General features: G+C 43.6%; 1 protein-coding gene across 2 annotated transcripts in view; it reads right to left on the reverse strand.

Moving 5' to 3' along the window:
• Positions 1 to 22556, reverse strand: part of DCX (doublecortin) — a 72064-nt gene extending 49508 nt beyond the window's left edge. Inside the window, exons 1-2 of one of the 2 annotated variants that reach the window (XM_035889071.1) lie at positions 22190 to 22556; positions 11604 to 11944 (exon numbers count right to left, since the gene is read on the reverse strand). In XM_035889071.1, coding sequence (XP_035744964.1) covers positions 11604 to 11944; positions 22190 to 22553 — 705 coding nt within the window. In that variant the 5' untranslated portion in view covers positions 22554 to 22556. The remainder of the gene's footprint in view (positions 1 to 11603; positions 11945 to 22189) is intronic. The other variant, XM_035889070.1, reaches the window with a different exon arrangement.
• Positions 22557 to 22966: the final 410 nt, after the last annotated feature.

Consider the following 22966-nt stretch of genomic DNA (forward strand, 5'->3'; position numbering starts at 1 on the left):
GTCCTCTTACTGCCTTTCTGGAGAGCTGAGCTCCATGATGGAAGGCTGCTCACTTTTAAGGTTTCAAACAGATTTTTGCTTCTCTGCAAATGCTTCTCAGCATCTGTCCCCAAATAATTTATCTACTAGGTTTAAAACTCCTGACAAAGCTGAAATGGCTGCAGTACATTTTCCCTTGTTTCTTGTAAATGCTAGGTGGTGTGGAAAAAGGGTGAAGAGAATAATTTTTCTCACCACTCCAGTGATACTATTTTGTAGATATAAAGACAGTGCAAAAGTCAGATGTATCAAAGAAGTGGTTGACAGAAGTTACAAATCCTGAGTTAATGGCTATACAACACAAATGGACAAGTACTTACACATTAAGAGCAAACTTTTACAAGTGCTGTATTTTGTGCCCCTAATGTAAAGAGTAGGATCACTCCATGCAGTTTTGACAAACCCATTTCAAATGTTCCACCATGCAGTGGGATGACGTGTGTCACCTCTGTGTGGAACTTTAGGGTATTCCTCATCTGCAGAGCTACAGCTTTTCTCAACTTCTTTGCATAACTAGACAGCTTGGACCGCCAAAGGAAGTTAACTTACTGCACACCAGGTCATCCCAATACCCCAGCCACAGGCAAACTCCCAGTTTCATATTGGCAGACATAAAACCACACCAAGACCTAGCAGCCATGGAGAGCCATGCAAGCCTGGGTGATTTAGCACTAAACACTCCATAGTATACACACTGACCATTTGTAACCTATTTCGTGTGCCACTGACATGGAACATGTCCAGAGGAGAGCCAGAAAGCTGGGGAGTGGTCTGGAGCACAGGTCTTACGAGGAGTGGCTGAGGGAACTGGGGTGGTTTAGTCTGGAGAAGAGGAGGCTGAGGGGAGACCTTATCGCCCTCTACAACTGCCTGACAGGAGGCTGTAGAGAGGTGGGGGTCGGCCTCTTCTCCCTGGTAACAGGCAATAGAACGAGGGGAAATGGTCTGAAGTTGTGCCAGGGCAGGTCTAGGTTGGATATTAGGAAAAACTTCTTCACTGAAAGGGTTATCAGGCTCTGGAATGGGCTGCCCAGGGAGGTGGTCAAGTCCCCATCCCTGTAGGTATTTAAAAGCTGGGCAGACAAGGTGCTTAGGGACAGGGCTTAGTGGTGGGATGGCAGGGTTAGGTTAACAGTTGGACTTTATGATCTTAAAGGTCTTTTCAAACCTAGGTGATTCTATGATGTCCCAGTTCTAACCTACTTCATTAACAGAAGACTTATAAGGACCTGCATGAGCTACCCCACCACTCCTAGCTGCTTCAAGAGAAGATGGGAGAGTTGCAGGGGACTGCAGTGCAGCACAGTAACTGGAGAAACTTCTTATTTACTTCCATATTCTGATGCACATTTGTGAATGTGGAGCAGTGAAGTGGAAGCGTAAATGGAACACAGCAATATTTTAAAAAGCTGTTCCTTTCTGTCTGAATTTTGAATGCATACCATATGCTTTAGCATGTTGGTTTGATTCAGTGCTAAGATATCCTTTACTACCCTGCCTCATCGAGACCAATCCTCTGCAGAATATTTTTAAAGATAAGTAGAAGAGGAATTTCTACCAGCCTGTGCTGCTTTGCCCTTATGATCATCTATTACACTGCATGTTCATCTTGGTAAGTCTCCCGCTTGTCTCCCAGCTTACTTTATTGTAATAATTCTTTCATCATCTTCACCAAGTACTTCCATCGCCAGATCACAAAAAGACAATAAGCACCACTTGTATCTTGATACTTAATTTTTACTCTGATAAAGCGTTATTCCTACCCTGTTTTCTTCTTCTAAACCTGTTTGCCATCTGTGATAGTATTTTCCCATCTTAGCACTACTTAACAGGTTCTTGAAGGAGCCTTTCCTCATGATTTTTTGAAGTCCAAACATCCACTGACTCTCCCCATCCTGATTTTGTTTGTTCTATTATTCTATACTAATAGATCATCAAGGTGAAAGTTTTCCTCACAGAAGTTGTGTTTATTCATACCTTGTTATGCCATGTTGTGTATTTCACAATTTTAACCTTCATTTCAGTTCATTTATCTAGCACAGAAGCAGAGTTCCCTAGTGTATTTTCACCACCAGACATACGGAAGAGAACAGGTACACCCATTAGTCACCATTCCCAGCCACCCTGTTCCTCTTTCAGCAATATTTTGGGCATGACAGAGCGAGGAAGGGCACAAGAGATTATGTCAAGAGCATAGGGGTACAGCAATAGCTTGAAGAAATGCTTCTTTCACAGGAGCATGCATGCACCACAAGATGCTTTCCTAAATCAATTATTCTTTTCTGTTCATAGATAAAATAAATAAAATAAGACAGGCATCTATAGCCATAAGCTATTCTCCCGGTAGCACAGTTAGCATGGCTAGGTGTTTCATGTGGTGGCTTGAGCTGGTCCATCACAACCAGGGAGTGATGGCCACAGCGAGGCAGTAGCAGAACCAGAGTGGACTCTGGCAGCCGCAGGGGAGCGAATACCAGATAAGCAGCACAGAGCAGATGGTGAGGGCAGGGGAGCACGAGGAAGGGGCCTGGAGTCCTGCTCTCCCCTGCTGCCCTGCAGGCTCACTGGCTGCATAATTATTCCTGGGGAGCCAATAAAGCTGGTCGTGTTCATTGTCCTTCAGATAACACAGCTCAGACCTGGAGGACTAGAAAGACTGACCTCTCACGCCAATTCTGACTGAAGCAAAATCCCCTGGAAAAAAAATCCTTCTAATGAATGATGCATATTATTTTCCCCATGTCTTGTTTTTGTCTGGTTTGTTCATAACCAAGTCCCCCGTTTGAGGGGAAAAAAAAAAGAAAAAAGAATCAGTAAAAAGCAGGCTATATCTTACACCCACTCTAGCTGAAAAATCCTTGATCTGAAGTATTTTTCAAGATATAAAAAATGAGATAAAAGCATCATGAGCCATTACATACAATATCCTATTTATTTTATATCATGTAGACAATTTAAAAACTGTTAAAGACGATGAGACTTGCATTTATCTCAGAATAATTTAGAAGTCAGCAAACACTTTCAAAGGGCAGCTAAAGACTCCAGTAAAATGTCTTTGGTTTATTAGAGTAAGGGAAGAAAAAGACAATAACACGACTCGAGGATACCGCTGTCAGAGCCCAATAGTCCCTGGGATCCGATAACTAAAAGGAGAGCTTAGATTGCTTAGACAGCAAGCTGAGCTGTGGAGTTGGGTTCTGCAACACTTAGTACAGCTAGATACACATGCATATACTCCTACACTCCCTGCTTGCTGTTAACCAGGAAACTCAAACTATGTCTATTAATTCAGAAAGGACTGGCTGTACAAATGTACACAAGGGAGCGGGTGTGTCTTATGGCTTGGAGCAGTGAATGCTCTCGTTATTAGCCTTGCTTATTTTCCCCTATTCACTCTGAATCCAGAGCTAAGCAAATCTCCAGGAGCAGGCCTGCAATTCCAGCTCTGTACGTTAATCAATTTGCCGCAGCTGGAGAAGCCCTGAACACAAGCTGGAATAGCCCTCAGCTTTCATAGCTTGTCTTTGCGCTTCCCTACATATGCAGGCCTACCTTAGCCAATTCTGAAAATCTGGATGGATTGGATCCAACTTTTTTTCTCCTCAACTCCTTTAGACATACTTTTATTACACACATTTCTGTGCCAGTATCTTTTGTCATCTCTGGCAGACCTGAGGGTGGATGGAAGCTCTTATCCTCTGCACATGAGCAAAGCTATGACTCCTTCCCTTACTGCCCCATACAGAGACCTTTGAATGACACTGGCATCACATTCAAAGGACAAGATGAGGAGGTTTTTGACAACCTCTCACACTCAGTTTGGGCCCTTTGCAACATGGACTTATTTCCTTAACGCTTAATCTCCATCAAGACGCACATACTACATACAAAAAAAATCACTGGTTCAGTTCCATGGGCAGTTTCAGGAACAAGAAGGAAGGAAATACTGTTGTGCTGGATGATAGCTCTATCACGCTATTTCTCACCAGCCTCTGTTATTAGGCTGTATGCCTTTACCTGCACCTAGTGCAGGCGCTTCCTAAAGAAAAGCGTAAGCATGCGCTGTGTCATAACTTACCTGCCACCAAGTGAAAACAGCCTTTTGATCAAAGGCCAGTAAGAGCTGAGAAGGGAAGGAAACTGTTTCAGGCAGACAAGAAGAGGTGGAACTGGCAACAAAGGTGTGGAATATGGCACCAACCGCCATCAGATTCTCGAGGTCTCTCACATTGGGTGAACTCAGGGGAGCATTCACACACTGTGAGCTACTGCAGGTAGGGAGATGTGAGCAAACATACTATCATGCTGCCACTCACAGCCTAAGACTAATGACCCTGGCACACCAGAAAAAGCAAGACATTTCCCCATTACAAACAGGGAAAATACATGTATTTGATTATTCTACGTTATCAAAAGCAGTAAGACATTTACTAGAGTCCATGCATTCAGGTGGACGCTTGCTCAGAATACATTCAGCATAACCTCCTCCCTCTCAGAGCAGGAAGGACTCCCATTCACACTGGTAGGATTTCTACTTGGGCACCAAAAAGGAACCAGAAACTTAAGTTTCATATGACAATACAAACTAGCAATGGAAAAAGCTACAAGGTTTCTTGGCCTGTCTCGGCTCCCGATATTCAGCCTAATTTCCCTTGCTCATTTTCAGCCCATTTATTTGTAGATAAACCCTCTAGCATAACAGTGAATAATCCTCTTCTCTCCTGGGATTCAGAGTGAAAAGGGAACATGTCACTCTGTATGACAGAAAGAACTGCCAAAATAAAGATGCTAGTGAGGATTGAATTTTTAGCATACGTCTCTTTCGGGGTGTGAATAGCACCAGGATTCAGTAATAGGGGCCACGTACCTCTAGGTCACCAGGTCAGATCTGACTGCATCTTTCAATAATTTTGACAGCCTGCCATCTGTGACACAAGTAGCAGGTGTTCCTCTGGATCTTGGTCTACTAGCAACGCTTGTGTTTCTAGAAAATCAGCAATTTTCAGCAAGCAGCAGTGCAACTCTGGAGCCCGCTTCTAGACTTAGAGCCTCACTGCCTTAAGAGGACAATAGCTTCACCACAGCTTTAACCAGTATTCGCAGAACAACAAAATGCCCACTAATACACAGCACCAAAGCCCTGCTGGATGCCAGGCGGGAACAGGACACCTCCTCCAGAACCTGAAGCAAAGCCCTGGCAAAACATCCACCAAAGTCTGCAAGATGGTCTCCTCCGCTGTCTCCCCTTGCTCTGTGCAAGCCTTGGGGAGATGACTGGAGACCTCACTGATGGCAACCAGGTGAGTCTCAACACTCACAGAACAGATTTGATCAAGGCTTTAGCTGCTGAGATCAGATTGCTTCTGCTTTAATAAGTACCGGAATTAGGATTCACAGTGTTCCAGACAGGCCCCTTTTCACCCCGATTCTGTGGCCCACAGACCTAAGTAAGCAGAAATTAATAAGCATAAGGTTTGTGAATAACATCTCAGAAAGTCTTCTGAATATTTTATGATAAGTACTTAGATACACATTCATGGAAGCTTGGCTTACTCATTCTAGCGAATGATAAAATCCTTGAGGGATACCTGCGGACTAATTGGTTTTGTCTGTGTTAGTGTCTAGTCATTGCATGAATCAGGCAATGCTGAATTTCCAGCTTAGACTAAGAGCTCCCTAAAGATAGAGAACTAGGCTGTGTTGTCTGGCAGTGTAAGTGATTTGGGTTCAGAAGTTCTTCAGCCCATACATTATTACTACACTTCCTTGCATGACACATGGTTGCTCGAGAGGAATAATCTCATGCATGCAAACACCCTAAGTCAGAGTAGTCTGCAAAAGTGATGAGAAGGAGTGAAACAGGGAATTAATCCTCACCCAGAGCCATCTATTGGGGGAGGCAGCCATAGGCAAAGATCCTGCCTGCACAATTCCTCTGCTAGTGCTTGCGATCCTGACCTGTTCTCTTGATATCAAAATGGGAGATTTAGGCAAGGCCTGCCAAATCTCAGCAGTTAACAAGAAGCACTGAGAAAAAGAAGCAAACCAGATACAGTTTTATTGTTACAGCTTTATGCAGCAAGGAGGGGAGAGGCAAGTCCCATCTTTCCCATTAGCAGCAGCTGCTGCAGAGCCTTTTGCAGGAGGAAGGCTACAAACCACGTCTGCACCCATCTCCTGCTCTTCCCTCCCACTTACTTTGAGGCTAGATCCCAGCTTTACACAAGTGCATGAAACTCCTTTGTTCTGGGGGTTACTTCAATGCAGTGTTCAGCATCCAAAAGGGCAGTCAATTAGGAAGTCTCAGAAGGACAAGGAGTTTCTGACATCCTACCCCTCAACACATGTAATAACGCAAACCAATTTGCTTGCTTTGTAACCTTGAACCTCATGCCTCAGGGTGTAAGTTAACTATCTCCAGGGCTCTAGAGGGAATATTTTCCCTCTGATCTTTCAGCAGTGCAGATGTTACTGAGTACACCATGGAGGTATTCACTACCTTCTTGAGTATCGATTACAGACCACAGCTGCTGGAGGCATTTGTATATTTTGGTACAAACCTTGTTCTATGTCACATTGATACAATATCGTTAATATAATCAATAGAGCTACACTGTCCTGGCAGAGTGTGGTCCATTGACACTTAAGCAATGAAATTTTTACTAGTTTCCAAAACCAGCTTAAAATCAGTGCAACAGTTTCAAAGTTTGGTTCGTTTCTCCAGTGCAACTTGTATGGACGCATCTAAGGTAGCTTTTTACTAGTAGTGCAGTACTAGGAACAGCTTTATCAACTGCTTTGTTGGCTTTGATCCCAAAGTCCCAACCTTTAACATGTTGTGAGCTTAGTCATCCTGCTTCTCCCTCTGCGGCTGCTGCCCTTCCTAAATGCAAGTCATCTAAAATGAAATGGCAACTTCGTCTCCGGACAGGAGCAGTGGGCTGGCCTCCTAGGCATTTGCATCAGCTTTGCAAACAGAAAGATGACCTTCACTCATCACCTGCCACATGAAATCCTTATCAAAGCAAAGACTGCTAGAGGGGACCATTTTATTAAGACTAGAAATTCTTTTGGGAGCACAGTCACAAATGCCCTGACATCTGAAAGTGTACGTAATTTCATGTGATGAGACAGCTAACACTTGGGTGGAACAGGGGCACTTTGTCTGGGCTAGGTAAAAGCCAATGAACAGCACATGTGTTACTTCTCCCCCTGCTTGAAGATTTCAAAGTCCAAAAGAGATCCTCGCATGTTATTATGGCTAAACCCACATTCGGTTCCCTGCTTGACCAGAGTATCTGTATTTTTGCGGAACTGAAGCATACCACCTCTCCCCACTCTGAACTGCTGTTATTCTGCTTATTTGGTGATACTAATTGATGGGTCACAGAATGGGGTATTTAGTTAATTAAGACATGGCAATACATCAGCTGGAGAAAAACCAGAAGGAATTCCGTACCACAGAAAATATCTTCGTAATAAAGTAAAACTGAACATGCCTGATGAATTCTGGTCGCTCCAGAACATCACCCACTCAGCCAATCACAAAGAAAAGGGACTGATTTTTGTAACTACATCTCTTCATATATTTGCTGAACAACTCAGACTTTGGAATACAAGACAGCACACGAAAAGAGAAGTTCAGTACGTACAGAAGACCTTAGCTTTTAGAGGTCACTTCTTAGAAGCAGGAAGGAATGCAGACAGACACCACTTGCAGAGCAAGGTGCAGAAAGCAGAAGATGGGCACTGGGCTGGCAGTGATGAAATAGCCTCAGCTTTTCCAGAAAAACACCATGGTGAGAAAGAAGTTCAAGCACAAACAGGACAGTAGATTTCTACAACATTTGCAAAGTCTAGTTCAGACTATTACATTCAAAATATCTGAATGCAACTTCATCCACAGTCTAAAATTCTGTTTTCTAACTTGGTTTATTAATGACATGAGGCAGAAACTGTCATCGTGTGTTTATAAAGTAGCCAGTGCTCCCAGGGATCCAGACTTATTTGGGACACTGGCTATAACTAAGAGTTTAAAAAAAGAAACTACCAAACCAACAGTTTTCCAACATGATCCACAGATCAGACCAAATTCAATCCTGCATATGTATATGTTAATTATATATATTACACATCTCAACACAACAGCAGTTGTAGTCATGAAACAGGGTGCTGAATTTGATCCACTGCAATATTTAATGCACTGAATTCTTTGACCTATACCATTTCCTATGTGGCCATGAAAGTTCAAAATTTAAATTTCTGTTGTGATTCTTTACCACGACTCGTTTTTAGTCCACAATTTGAAACCCCTTTTGAGTTCTGAGGTGTCCATCAAGAGGTGACGATATGCTCCAAAGAGGGAAGGAGCTTGAGTACAGACAGACAAGGCACAAGGCATCAGAAATAATGCGCAAGACCAGGTTAAATAAACTACTTGAACACGAGATGCTAATTTAGCAGTTTCAAGAGGGCCATATTTCTACAGACAACCCAAGACATAAAAAGAAACAATATTGCCTTAAAAAAACCTAACCCCACTGTTGTTTTGAGCATTACATTTCTTCAATTGCACCCCATCCAGCTCTCAATTAACAGCTTTCTCACTCCAAATGCAGCAGGTCTGCAGTGCACAGAAATGTAATTATTTACACAGCACTCTATCATCGCCACTACTGTCTGTGCTTCTAAAGCATCTTGATTACTCTACTGATGAGCACCATGGAAAGGCCTATAAATAAAATAATCATCTCCCCTCATTAAGTTACAGCTCATGGACTGAGGAAGGATGATTTTCCTTTGTACATTCCTTTTGTAAATTTTATCATTTCACAACAGAGGGAGTAACATGCCTCTGATGACACTCAAAGAGACAGACTGTCAGGATTCTTGTCAGTATTTCAGCTTTGAGCAGCTTGCGTTTTTGCATGAATATTTTCTCCTGAAAATAAAGTACTGTTTGTCAGAATTATGCATTCAAGAATCTCTTTCTAATGTCACAATCAGACATGCAAAACCCTCTAATATGCCAGAAGGTCAGATTTTATGGAGCAGTATGTCATGGAAACCCTAACAGCAAACACTGCATCCACGGCAGAAGCTTCTAGCTCTCACTTCAACACGAAGAACACACATACGCAGACAATTTCAACTAAACTTAGATTAAAAAGACAAACATTGAAGGCAACCTTGCAATAAAACAAAGCCTTGGTGAACCAGGTTTGCTCTTCAGGAAGCTTCAACAGTAACTGATGCCGCAAACAAATATCAAATATTCCATTATTGTCAGATCACAAAATCTCACTCTTTTCAATAACTGCAATATTGCATGTACATTTGCACACAGTGCAACTCCCAGTGGTGTCTAACACAATGAAATATCAATTTCATAAAGTGGTGAATATTAAAGCCAGCAAAACAAGTTAAATGTGGTATCTTCACTCAGACTTTACTGAAATTGCACTTCTGCAACAAAAAATAATGGTGAAGCTGTCAGATTGCCCAAGTCAAAACAGGGCCAGATTAAGGCTCCAGTCACTGTACAACTACCAGAGCCTGACATGAGGAAAACAAGCTTGCCTTTTATTTTTTGATTCGAGAAGGGTCATATATGGTGTCTGCTATGGACAACAGTTTGCACTAGGGATTGCTAAGTTACATAGATCTTTGTGCCCCTTGCTCAGCTGTAGCCCCATGCAAGGCAGCCACTCCAACCACAGACTGCTGTCTGCCCCACAGCAGCACTGCTCTAGGCAAGCTGTAACTTGAGAGCAAGTGGCATTTCCCAAATCCCCGCTTCAGAATTAATGCAATTTCACAGGCTGGTCCAGTCACAAGGCTCAGTTCAGTTTATGGGCTGATTTGGTTTTGCTCTCCAGTCAGAGGTAGAGTGGGAAACACCACTTACTCCGGTAAGTAGCTTAAAAGATGGAGAAAAGAACAGTTTGATGGAATCTCAAGGGGCACCCCTATTTCTACACACAGTCCAAGGCAACATCTCGCCTCCAAAATTCTACCTGTTCTCAAAGAACTGAGGCATTTTACAGGTTCAGATTAAAATCCTCATTCGCAGAGAGCAACAGGACTGTGTGTCAGAATGAGCAGGCAACTGCTTTCAGGCCAGATCCATCTATTAAACCGTTTGTAAAGCTTCTGTGATTCAAAATGCATGGTCCTGTGCCCATGTATATCTTCAGTGAGGATGGATCATTTGACTGTCTCCTTCCTCTTCCCCAAGCCACTTCCAAGGTTTCCAGTACGTCACACTCTGTATCACTGCTTATTTACAGCATGCTACTATATCTATGGATAGTCTATCTGGAAAGGCACCCACTGGTGTGTAAACTATACATCTTATGAGAAAAAGTACTAGGCTGAGACAATGGAAAAAAAGCTTTGACAGGCAGATGAGATTTTTGTATATCTGGAGCTAGAAGCAGCCACTAACTAAATGTGTGGGATACAGAGGTCGGGACAAAACAAGAATATCAGACAGGTCAGAGCAACATGCTATTTTCAACTCCCAGACACTGCACCTGGACTGTGCAGGACACTTTATGAGCCGATATTTAGGGTTGGAAAAAGATTTTCATATGTGAAGTTTGCATGTTGGTTGGATGTATTGCCTGGGGTTGGCATGGTATTTCAAGAGCCAATATTGGAATTGTTTTGTCCAGAGATAGGAAAGAGTTAATTTAAAGCGATAGCATCAATTCCTAGAATAGCCAGCATCCAACCCCCACTCAAGAGCTGTGCTGCCTCACTCCAGAATCTGTAGCAAGAAAAATAGCGACAAAAATAAGATCATCCTCAGTTACAGAAGACACAGAACTTGAATCCAACTCAGAATTTTCCTTGAAGGATCTAGCTTTTCCCAGTCCCCAAAGTTACCCTCCACATTCCTTTATGGGTTTTCATAGATACAGCAATATGAAATAGCTTATTGCTCTGTAGCTGCTAACAGGAGACAGATGTTTACTTCAGTTCCAGGAAAATCTAGACATGAAGCACATTATGATGACCCACTAAATATTGCTGACCCAAACCCCTTTCTGCATGTTATCTCTTCATGCGTTTAGTCAAGAAAATGCAACACAGTTCCATGCTTTTCCTGCTAATTACCGAACTAGACAGAAGAGCATGCTTGGATCGATTACTTTATCTTAGCAAGCCTTCATCTGAGGGCAAGGAAAGTCAAGCAACACATTTTCACTTAGTGAATCCAAAGCTCAAGAGTTCTTTCAATTATTTCAGAGCCAAATCAACTGGTGGCTGTGAGCCGAACTCCCCATGTTATTTATTTAGCTAGCCCAGAAGACACGCACTGCACGCTGGCGTGCAGGACGAAGCATCTGTTTCACTCAGACATTTGGCTACATTCTTTACTTGATATTAATATCAGCGAAAATTTAGTAACTTAACCACTGGCATGAGAAGTCTGACTTCTAAGAGAACAGATGGCAGTGATCATCTCAGGTTAATTTTAGACTTCAAAAATTGTTCTGAGTCAGCAAAGCCTCAAGATAAGAGAAAGAAAAAGATATAACATCTGTAAAATCTCCTACCTGTTTCCCATCCAAGGTATACAGCTTTTTGACCACTCCCGTCTCCAGTTTTATAGCTTCAGTGATATCGGTGAGAACCTGCTCAAATGAGTGGGCAGTCTTCTTGTTCAAGAGCACACGGACTGCCTTCCGGGGCTTCACCCCACTGCGGATGATGGTTACCAGCTTGGGACGCACAAAATCTTTGTTCTCCTTTGCTTGGGCACTGTTGCTGCTGGCCAGAGACTGAGGTGCTTTCTGGTTGGCAGATGTCTTCACATTGACAGACCAGTTGGGATTGACATTCTTGGTGTATTCCACCTTCTTGAAGAAGTTGTCAGACGAGCAGACGTAACTCTCCCCTTTTGAAAGAAATGAACACCAGTCTAATTCTACAGTTATTACTGTAAGACCATTAAAACCAGACACTATACACTTCCTCCCATTAACCTTCTAAGGCATCATTTTTTTCCATGACAGCTTCTTATTAAAACATTTTGTCTTATTTTAATTTTGTATTTATCTTTATTTAAAATATGACTAGTATTTCCCCAAAGTAAGCAAGTCAGCCATAGTTTGCATCAGCAGATACATACTACCACTCAGTCGTATGAACCAGGGATTAAAAAAGGTTGAGAGTTACAAAGGTATTTAGGTATCTGAAGATACAATTAAGCTGTCCAAAAGCTCCTAAACACCAAATTCATTTAATCACCTAAATTATTTTGTAAATTGGTCAGCTTCCTCTCCATCTTTACAGACCTAGCTACTACTTCAGCCTGTCATCCCCTGCCAAGAGGATATCAACATTCACCCACAAAGTACCTTTTGCATCATGCCTGAAGAATAAGGACACTCTGGTACTGAATAGTCTCTACCAAAAGCAGCTTTAATAAATCTAGCAGGCATAACAAATATTATTCAATGTAGCATCAGTGGTTTATTAGAGGACAGACCTAGTGGCAGCTGAGACAAAACACTACACCAAATACCACCACTTGCTTTTATATGGCTGGTACCAACCAAAAATACATTAAATCCAAATTTAGACATGGTAGAGAAGGGTTACACAGTCTTGTTAGTAATTCACAAAAAAGCCCTTCCCTATCCCATCCAAAATTAGTTTAAAGCTTTGTCTGTAATTTACAGAATCCTATCTAAGGTTTTAAGAGCACCTTAAAGGATTTGTAGGATCTTCTTTTGGGCCTGCAAGTCTGATGGATGCTAGAAGAGTTATTACTAGAATAGACAGTAAAACAGTATCCCTAAGGGAAGGTAGCTGTCTAGTCTGAAATTACTCAGGCTGCTGAGCACTTGAGGATCCACTGAAAAAAAAGAGTCTGTCATTGCTAGAGGAAGTTTTTGTCTCGCCATTAGATAAAATTTTAATAGGAACTGAAGGCATAACATGGGTACCTGTAGGATCTTACAGAGCTTCTTTTGGTGTTTTATTGGGCTGATCTTACAGAATTAAGTTGTTCAAATATCATAATAGGTTTGAAATCAAAATATAGATTTAACTATTTTGAATGAGAAAAAATCCTTCTTCCTATAAACAGACTGGCTGCATTTCCTTATCTGTTCCCTACTGCAGACTCCAGGGCCTGGACGTCTTTGAAAAGCCTACCCAACATCTGAGTCTGGCTTTCCATCACAGGATCTCTAGGGCAGGATTTAACATTCAACTGGCAAAGGTGTAAATATGGATTTCCAAACAGCTCACTGATTTCCACAGAAAATTATGGTCCAGGCATGTAGCGTATCCAGCTTAGTGTTCATAGTCATCCTTCTGCTAACTATATTCTGAAGATGGAACAGAAATACAGAAGGCAGAAGAGAGCTAACAAGGTTCACAATCAATACCGCCACCTGGGCATTTTATCAACTAGCACACCCCAAACTAACACAATAATCCCACCAGGAGGTTCTGTTGGCTTGAACCAACAATACAAATCTATATTTGAGGCATGTATGCTGCCAGCAAAACCCTTCAATAAACTGACCATGTAGTACCCATAGTTGAAGCTCCTCGGTTCCTTACATTTCTTGAACCTGACTCAATAGAAGCATAAAGATACCCCACAGACTACCATATATTATAAAGAACTCCCACTGGAGATATCACTTATTTTCCAATAGCATTGATTACTTGAAATCTTTCTGATTAATAAGTGATAAGCTGTGGTTTATTCAGCTGCTTCAGCCAAGAAACACCCAGTGCAGAGGGGACCCACGCTTCTCTCCAGTTTCCCAACTGAGTGTGAAGTGCAACAAGCAGAGTTGGAAATGCTCACGAGGAATTAGCCCTCCTCAGAACCTGAGCCCTCCCAAGCCCATAATCCCTGGGCGGCAGAGCTTTTAAGCATGCTCAACAGAACTGTAGCATTATCCTTTTAGAAAAAGGATTTCTATGTTTAAATGCAATACTAGGAATAAGTGACTTGAATACTATTCTCACCTCTGCCCCAGGCCTCCCTGGGGAAGCTCCTGGCCTCACCTGCACCTCTGCTTCCCTACCTGAAAAACAGAAGTAGCAGTGCCTGCCAGTGAAGTGTTGCAAGGCTTGACTTTCATCTGCATTTACGTAATACTTTGGAATAGAAGGTGCTACAATGAAAGAAAGTAATATTTCCACTGTGTTCTATAAACACGCGAGGTCTTGGAGCATATTTGCCATTAATAAGTTCCATGTTTTAAAGTAAGCAGAAGAGATTATTGGTCTGTTTGGTAGAGTACTATTACTCTTAGTTCTGGCTATAGTTTGAAATTCTTCACTGCACGCCACAGCTTTCTAGTACAGCATACACTGAAGGCAAGAGCAGCATGAAGGCAATACTCTGCTTGGCTTTGTTTCCACAAACAAGGTATTAGGTAGACATGCATATATATACACTGGCCTTTCAATTTATGCTCAGTCACGAGTGGAAAGTAATCTGCCCTTTCTCACTTTGTTTCATTTAACCCAAACCCTAGCAAATATTTTATTGGATTCTAAAACTGGACAGAAATTTGCTTGGAGTGACGCTTCAGAATAGCAGTTCAGAATAGCGTCTCTTCTCAGCATCATTTCTACAGTTATAGCAGTATAGCTCCAGGGAAGAGGAGCTTGTCTTTCCTTCTTCCCTGATCTACAGATGTAACCTGAAGCTTTAACTTAATTTAAAAATCACTTCAACTGATGTCTTCCCAAACTCAGTTTATGGCCAAATAACAGCAAAACTATCATTCAAGTTCCTCAGTGAGGCACATCCCTTCTACGATTTGCCAGCCAGGAACACGTGCTATTTCACTTTGCACATCTGAGTTTTACCCAAACCTTACCATGAGGTGGTAGCAGGAATCGGACAAGCATGGGCTGAAGACCTGTGAACTTTCCAGTTTTGAACATGCATACTGTGGCCAAAAGTCACAAGAGAGAAATCTTATGGGGAATAGTGTTATCACAGAAAGAAGAGTGGTTTCTTGGTTTCTCTGCTACATCTACCAATGCTAAGCCTATAACAAGAAGTCAATGTGTACAACTGTCCCAGTCAAAGAAATACAACTGATAGACACAGCACGGTTGCAGAAGACGCCCACAGCTTACCAGAAGGAAAGGGGAAGTGGATGTGAGATTTTGTTAAAAGCAAAAGAAACTCCTCCAAGAATTATATTGCTCTCCAGCCCTAAACACAAAAATCTGTGCACAAATATTTTCAGGCACACGTCTTTAGACAGCATGCAGCTGTGTGCATGTACAGAAATCCAACCGTAAGCCATGAGAAAGTACAATGAACAGCCACGTCCTTACTTCCAAACAAAACCCAAATGGCAGCCCCAGACAGACACATTCATGCATTGGGGGTGGGAAGCTTTTGCAAGAGTGAGAAGCATCATCCTGACAGGATCCAGTCTGCTGCTGAACACCACACTGTGGGCATGACACCAGTCGTGGTAAGGGCAGCATTTTTTTTAGTGCAATGCAAGATGCCCTTTGTGCACTGCAAAGCCAAAGCCCTGCAGGATGATGCGCACTTGTCATCATGCCAGTGTGCTCCAGAGGTGTCACAGTTTCTATCATGCCACCAAACCAGGCAAGGCATTTATTTATTCCTTCTATCCTGCCCTTAGCAATAGATGGACTGACTGTAGACCTTTGACCTTAAGTCATGATCAGCATATTTGCCATTTGAAGCCACAGCTTGTATCACATTGAATTATTCTGGCTACAAGTGCATTACACATTACTGTGTTACCAATTTTTATAGAAGCACAAGGCGATTATTCAGCTCCTAAAGAAGGGATGATCTCAGCAAAGATAAAGTTTGCCTTAGAGAAGGTTTCCGAGAGAAACTCTAAGCTCAAGATGAGTGCTAATCCTTCAACCCTCTTACAGCAGCGCCTTGCGACAATACTAAAAAATGACAGGCTGCGATTTCAGAAAGAGGTTATCCTTTCTCAGCATGCATCAGCAAGTTTTCAAGTATAATGAACTGTGGGCAGAAGTCTTGCAAGAAAAATCGGGAAAGCTGGATTGAGGCCATTCTGAAAGTGTAACTGCTAACAGTTATTCCAAAAACAGTCTCTGTGGGCTGCAGTCAATTATTTTGGTTGTTAGCTCTGCTGTCACAAAGTTGAGATTGTGCTACTGTGCCCAGCTTTTGTGTTCCATGGGATTTACTATGACTTCAATAGGAATTAAGTGGACTTAACGCCTTGCAGAGTTCATTTCATATGGTGTTAAAGTAGGCCTTTAGTTTCAAATGCATGAACTCCTTGCTACTTATGCATTAAAAAGGATCTTCCTCTGCCTCAAGACCTACTCCACCATGGCAGAATGAACTCTGGAAGAGCTTCCTTCCTTTGGCTCTGCCATGGGGAGCTCTCCCATGAGAGAGAAGCACCTCTTGTTCTGTTGAAAAAGTGAAAGAAATGCATGATTACAAAATTGCTTTCAAAACCACACAATACCCATAAAGAATTTATGGGACCACACCAGTCCTAGTGTGACAGGCAGGATGAGCAAGCAAATAGAACAGAACCACAAGGATAAGTTTTGTTATACAAGATGTAATTAGCCAAGCTGTCAGAACAACAGCCATAGAAAACAATGCTACAAGGTTACCAAGACTTCAGTATCGGACTACATGAATTTCAGTTTTCCAGGCAAACTGGAACACACACACACTGGGTGGAGATTTCAATACACTTCCATTAAACCCCTCAGTCCCAGCACACACCAGGCCCTGTACAGCTCCAGGGTGGAGCCCCTCCTATGATTACTTTAAACACTCCTGGACGAGATTCTGGAAGAGATTCCCCAGGGTATGACAGGATACAAAAAGCTTGGAAACGCTTTCTGGAATATCTCACCCAACCCAAGAACATTTGCAATGAAACAAAGCAAAACAAAATCCTATTCAGCTTTTTCTGTGTTTAATCTGAGGCAAGAACAAATTTCAGACAAGTAGCCCAGCACAGGACAAGGGCATAAATCCACCCTCCAACCACAACGCAAGGGGGCTGTGCCCTGCCTAACAGCCTGAGCATACCAGGAGCTCAGAATGGAGGACTTCTACAGCTTCAACTAAACGTTGAATCTCTCAAGTTCTAGTTTTAATTTATGTCTGCATTTCTGCCTTTACTGGCCATGCCTAATCTGTGCTATATTAGTGTCTGAGAGGTTTATTTTCACATGTATTTCTGACCCTGACCATATGCAGCAAAGGATGCTTAATTCACATGAAATCAGCCACTGACTAAGAGCAGGTCCAGAGCCCACTTATAATAAAAAACCTGAAAGATGCAAGTACCTCCAAAACCACTGACCAGACCCTGAAAAAGGCTCAGGGAAGAAATGAAAGCACTTGAACAAGAAAGCTCAGAGCTCCGACTTCCATCCTTGGCTTATCTACGGACTCTGGGCAAACAAGCCAGACTGCTTTTCTGCATCTCGCTTCCTCATCAGCAATAACACCTTCTTCCACCTTGACGTGTTCAGACCATAATGTCCCTGGGCAGGAGCACACTCTTCTTACAAATTTAAATAGGACCTTGCATAGTAGGATGCTCCTAAATTTAGATGCCTCTAAATACATTGTGACAAACGTCTAACCTTTAAAAGTGCAGAATTCGGCTTCTGGGGAAGCGTCAGTCCCTCCCCTCCAGAGGAAACAAACCAGTCTCCACCAGTACAGAGGTTAACTCAGAGCTGCAATGGCTTCAGCAGCCAGGAGTCTGCCTTCAGCCTTTCCCTCAAATCTCAAGTCGCTTCCCACTGTCCCCTTCGTTATGTCAAGAAACTGCTGCTAGCCATATGGGAAATCAGCAAAATTATGATGTGGACAAAAAAATATTTTTTGTCCCACAAAGAGCTCATTTGCAGGACAATAGGGACAGCAAGTTGCAACCTGAGTTTAGAACATGTGGCCAGCATCTCTTAAGCCACGTTTGCTGCTGAAGTCAATGCACAGCATCAACTTCGACCTTCACCCAGCTCTCCATCCAAAGTAAAAGAGCAATCAGAGCTGAGACAGGGAGAATTTGCCACATCATCACAGTGGGTCTACAAGAACAGAGAGGCTCAAAATGAACCAAGGACCAAACCACCCTGTCTAGATGTCAAGGTCAACTAGATTTTGTTAGAAATTTGGATGACAATGTGAGCTGCTCCTAATATCAGCTTGAGCAAAGCTAGAAAAGATGGCACATGATTTTTTTAGTGTCTTTCATATTCAAGTTCTCACAGCACAAGGCACATAATGAACCGTTACAACAGTGGTTCACCAATAATCTAAAGGCAGCTTCATATATCGAGTTCCTAAAGCCTTGGTCACTGGAACCAATTATAATATGAAACAGAATAAAGATCACCTGGTGCTCTTTTCCAAATGATTCACTTGTTGACTAAAACAACCATGACAAATAGTAGCACTTGGGCCCAGTATCCACTCCTGACTTGGCCAAGGGAGTACGCGAGTAGGAGATGCCGTCAGCAATTTACCTGTAGTCCAGATCAGCTGTAACCGTGCAGTAACAGGATGCTGTACTGCATTAAACCAACATATAGATTAAGGCGGAATACAGTCCTAACCAATGGCAGCACGTGTATTATTTACAAATACATTAAAACCAAATGCTGAAAACAGGGAGTCAAGATTAAGACAATGACTGCAGTGACGGGAGATGGCCATTATGAGTGAAAGGAGGAAGAAAAAAATGGACAGGTGGCTTTTGATAAGGTCATCAGGAGACATGGACATAGACAGTTCTATGGTACAGGAGGCAGTATGGAAAAAGCAGCCAGTGACAGATGAGGAAGAACTCAGCAGGCAGCCAAAAGCACCTATGAGACAGAATCCTGGCGGGCTTCCAAAATGTGAGGCATTAGGGTTCAGTACAGAAAAGGACCAAGAGGCACATCCCAGCTGGCAGCTAGGAGGGATGTGATCAAGAGAGACTTCACTTGTTCCATCTTGGACAGACTGGGAAGTAAAACATCCATCCAGAACCTTATGAGAATGACCCTGAATGCCAGGGAAGAAAAGACTACCAAGTTTGGGTCTGGAGACCAAAAGGGCTATTTCTAAGTCCCATTTAATTAGCAGCATACCAAGTGGGTTTTGTTCACCTGAAATGTCTGCATCAAGGATATTGGTATTCTGCAGTATCATTCTCTACCCTCCAGAAATACATTCAGACTACACCATATAAGCACATTTTTAAATCACACAGCAGTAATCAGTGCTTGGGACGCGAGGTGAAATATTATCAGTAAATCACCAGCTTTTGCAATCAAACTACTGAGAAGAGCCTCTCTGATGACTTCTTTTCCTAGGTTCTACTTGTTTTTTGGAAATTACAACAACAAGTTAGTCGCATTATAGCAACTAGAACTGTTTTAGTTACCCTCAGTCTCCAACCAGAAAGCTAATTCATATGGCAAATATATACTGTTTGTGCACATACTGTTCTTGCATGTGACAGCGCAATTACTCTGAAGTTCTGTTTTTCCATGCATGTACCTAGTACACAGTTATACAAATACCTAGGCTAATAGCATGGTTTACCACAAGGTTGGTTACAACCATGGTATTATAAATCAAAAGGAACGTCTTTCCCAGACTGCTTTTCTACAACAGATGTGTGGATTATCCCTAAAAATATGGGACTATTGTTATCATTAACAGCACACGGATCTACTTCTGCATTTTCAAACATGGGATTCCTTTGTTTTCACTCTGCTCGGATTGTATTTTCCTAGCTGATGCTCTGCTGAGGACAAAGCCACACAGCCAATCCTACTTTTGTTTCAATGCCACTTCTTCAGTGCTCTTTCCAGATACCATTTTGGCAGAACAAAGCCAGAAAGCCAATTGCCAGCATCTCCCGCCTGTACCTTAAACCAGTAAAAAAATAATTTCAAGAACTAGATACTTTTTTACCTGCAGCAAAACCCAGAGTAAAGCAGGTGTAACAACTAAAGTTTCTTAACTTTACTGACAAAAAGCAGAAAGAGTATGAAAGGAGAAGAACGAACTACATTTTCTCCTGTGGAGTTATTCCTGAAGATTTACATAAAACCTAGGACAAGCAGGACTGAGAGCTGCCATTAGAGAAAGGCAGTGGCCATATTAAGAGATCAGAATGAAACATGGCAGAATCTCTAAAATTAAGGGAGGCCACACCTCCATTTGACAGCTGTAACTGGGCTGAGAATAACTCCACTAGGACTGCATCATCTCTCTGAAAGGCAGCAGTTTCTTCCCAGTAAAAATCCTCTATGGAAACCAATATTTATTCTGTGTGCTTATCCCCATAAAGTATTTTGGGGAAATGAGTATCCCATTGACAGATAAGGAATTCTAGGGAGAGATGCTTTAGTCAAGGTCGCACAATGACTCACTGTGAGGCTGCTCCTGCAGCTCAGTAGCTCACACACTCACATCCATTGTCTTTTATTAAAGGCAAAAGCCTTGTGGATTTTCTGTAGGCACCAAATCAGCCAGGTCATCTGCTTGGAGGAGGACATCAAGAAACAGGGAAGAGCAACTCCCCTCTTGCAACAGAGTGGGATATACCAGGTTCAGACAAAGAATGGAATATCTGAATTGCTCAGGGAAGAGAAAAGCAGGGTGGCTGTGGGCATCCTCTGCGCACCCCACTTAGGCTGCACTGCCAGAAGAGCTTGCTCACGGCCATGCCTTGGGCAAGGAGGCAGGACCGGCCATGTAGCAGTTTCATCCAGGGAGTCCTCCTGACACTCCCTGAAAAAGGCAGCACCCATGGCAGCAGCCCGCTGCTGCAGAGGGAACTCCCCAGGCACAGACAAGGCTGGCAGCCAAGCTCCACAGGAGTGAGCCTGCCCCCAGGTCACCCCCTCTGTACAGAAGGATCAGTTTTTGACTCCTCCTTTATCCACAATGCAAGTGATACTTGGAGGAATGGGCATCCTGACACCCTCTCTAGATCTAGGGATACACTCAGACCTGCTCTGAGCATCCCCTGCACACTCAGACCTGCTATGCAGGGGATGCCTTCCCACACACCTACCACAGTAACCCACCCCACCACACACAGGCCCTGCAGAAACACTCCCCAAATACACCCTCATACACCCCACCCATCTGAACACCTCGATACAGCTCCCTTCCATACAGACCTTGCATGGGCACAGCACACGAACTCCCAACGCCCCCTTCACACACATCACTATGCAAGAACCCCCCCAGCACTCCCCCTTGCACACACGCAGTCCAACACCGCCCCCCCCCACACACACACCCTAAGCACAAACCCCAACAGATCCTGTGCATGAACCCGCTCAAGGAATCCCAACCTCTGCAATTAACCCTCCTTACACCTTCCTATACACACATGTATAAATCCCCAAATTTCACAAAGTGCAACCCCCCAAAACCACCCTTCTCCATACACACACCTTGTTCATTAACTCCCCCCTCTAAACACACTGCATGAACTCCCAACACACCCCTCCCCAAACACTGTAAAAACCCCTAACACCCTGCCTTCCACACATCCACCATACACACACTGCGTGCACCCCCAACACCCCACTCCATGCACACCCAGGTCCCTGCACAGCCTTGACCACACCCCTACACACACATTGTGCACAAACCCCCCAAAACACCCCCATACCCAGTGCATAAATCCCTCCCACCCCCATTACATACACACCACATGAATCCCCCAGCACCCCTCGCTTTTCCATTCATACCCATCCATCCCAGTGGGAAACCCACATCACTCCTCGGCCACCCCCTGCACCCATCAGGGACACCCCCTGCAGCCCAGACATAGGGATGCCCTCAGACAGCCCCCTGAGCGATGGACACAGCCATGTCTTGCTAAGAGTAAGACACACCCCTCTGGCTCACATCTGCACCCGAGCCAGCGTGCTGGGGGACACCCTGGGGGCTGTCAGACCCAGTGCTGCCACCCTCTCCTGCACCAATCTGGAGGGGAAGGCAACCAGGAAGGTTCAGCACAGAGGGGCAGAAGCATCCCCACACACCCGGGGAAATGTGACCTTAACAGCAGACCCAAGTGGTGCAGCCCCCTTCCTCCCCCGCCTCCTCACTGCACCAGACAGCAATGCTTGTTACCTTCCTCCAGCTCGTCCATGCTCCCAATCTTCCGCGATCCATCGATGGTGTAAATGTAACGGACTCCCTGAGGCAGATTAATGTTGTCAGACAGGGACCGGGTCAGGTCAGCCAGCAGAGCATCAAAACTTCGGAAGCGGTCAGAGGACACGGCATATACAATCCCCTTGAAGTAGCGGTCCCCGTTGCGATAGAAACGCACCTTCTTTGCTTTCTTCTCATTACTCAGTGCCTGTAAGGTCCTGGTTCTGTAGAAGCTACAGTGAGCACTGTGAGTGGGGCTGGGCAACCCGTTCATACGTGAGCCTCGCATGTTTCTGGACGCCTTGTCTCTTTCGTCAAAGTGTCCAAAATCAAGTTCCATAGTTTGGTGAACCCTAAAGATCTGAAGCTGAGCAGGAAGGAGATGGGGAGAGAAGGAGTGCAAAGGGACAGGTTAGAGCCAAACAGAGCCACAATCCAGAGAGAAAAACGACACTAATGCAAGAGCTGTGTCTGGAGCAGGACAGATGTATTTGGGAAGCGCCCCCTCCCCTGACCCAGATTTGCATCGATTCTGGTGGCTGAGGGTAGGAGGGGTCCTTGCATTTTGAAAGGAATCCAACTATTGGCGGCAGGGAACACGTTTCCAGAGAGCTGTCTGCTCCTGCACCTGGGAGTTTTCAAAGTGCAGTAAATTGGGACTTGGGGCCAAAGGGATACATGGCAATCACAACTCAGCCCCAAAAAACTCGTCCAAACACCAGTTGGCAATGAATTAAACCTCTGAGGTTTCCT

Source organism: Egretta garzetta, unplaced genomic scaffold (genome assembly GCF_000687185.1).
Source record: "Egretta garzetta isolate BGI_Z169 unplaced genomic scaffold, ASM68718v1 scaffold412, whole genome shotgun sequence".
Taxonomy (NCBI): Eukaryota; Metazoa; Chordata; class Aves; order Pelecaniformes; family Ardeidae; genus Egretta; species Egretta garzetta.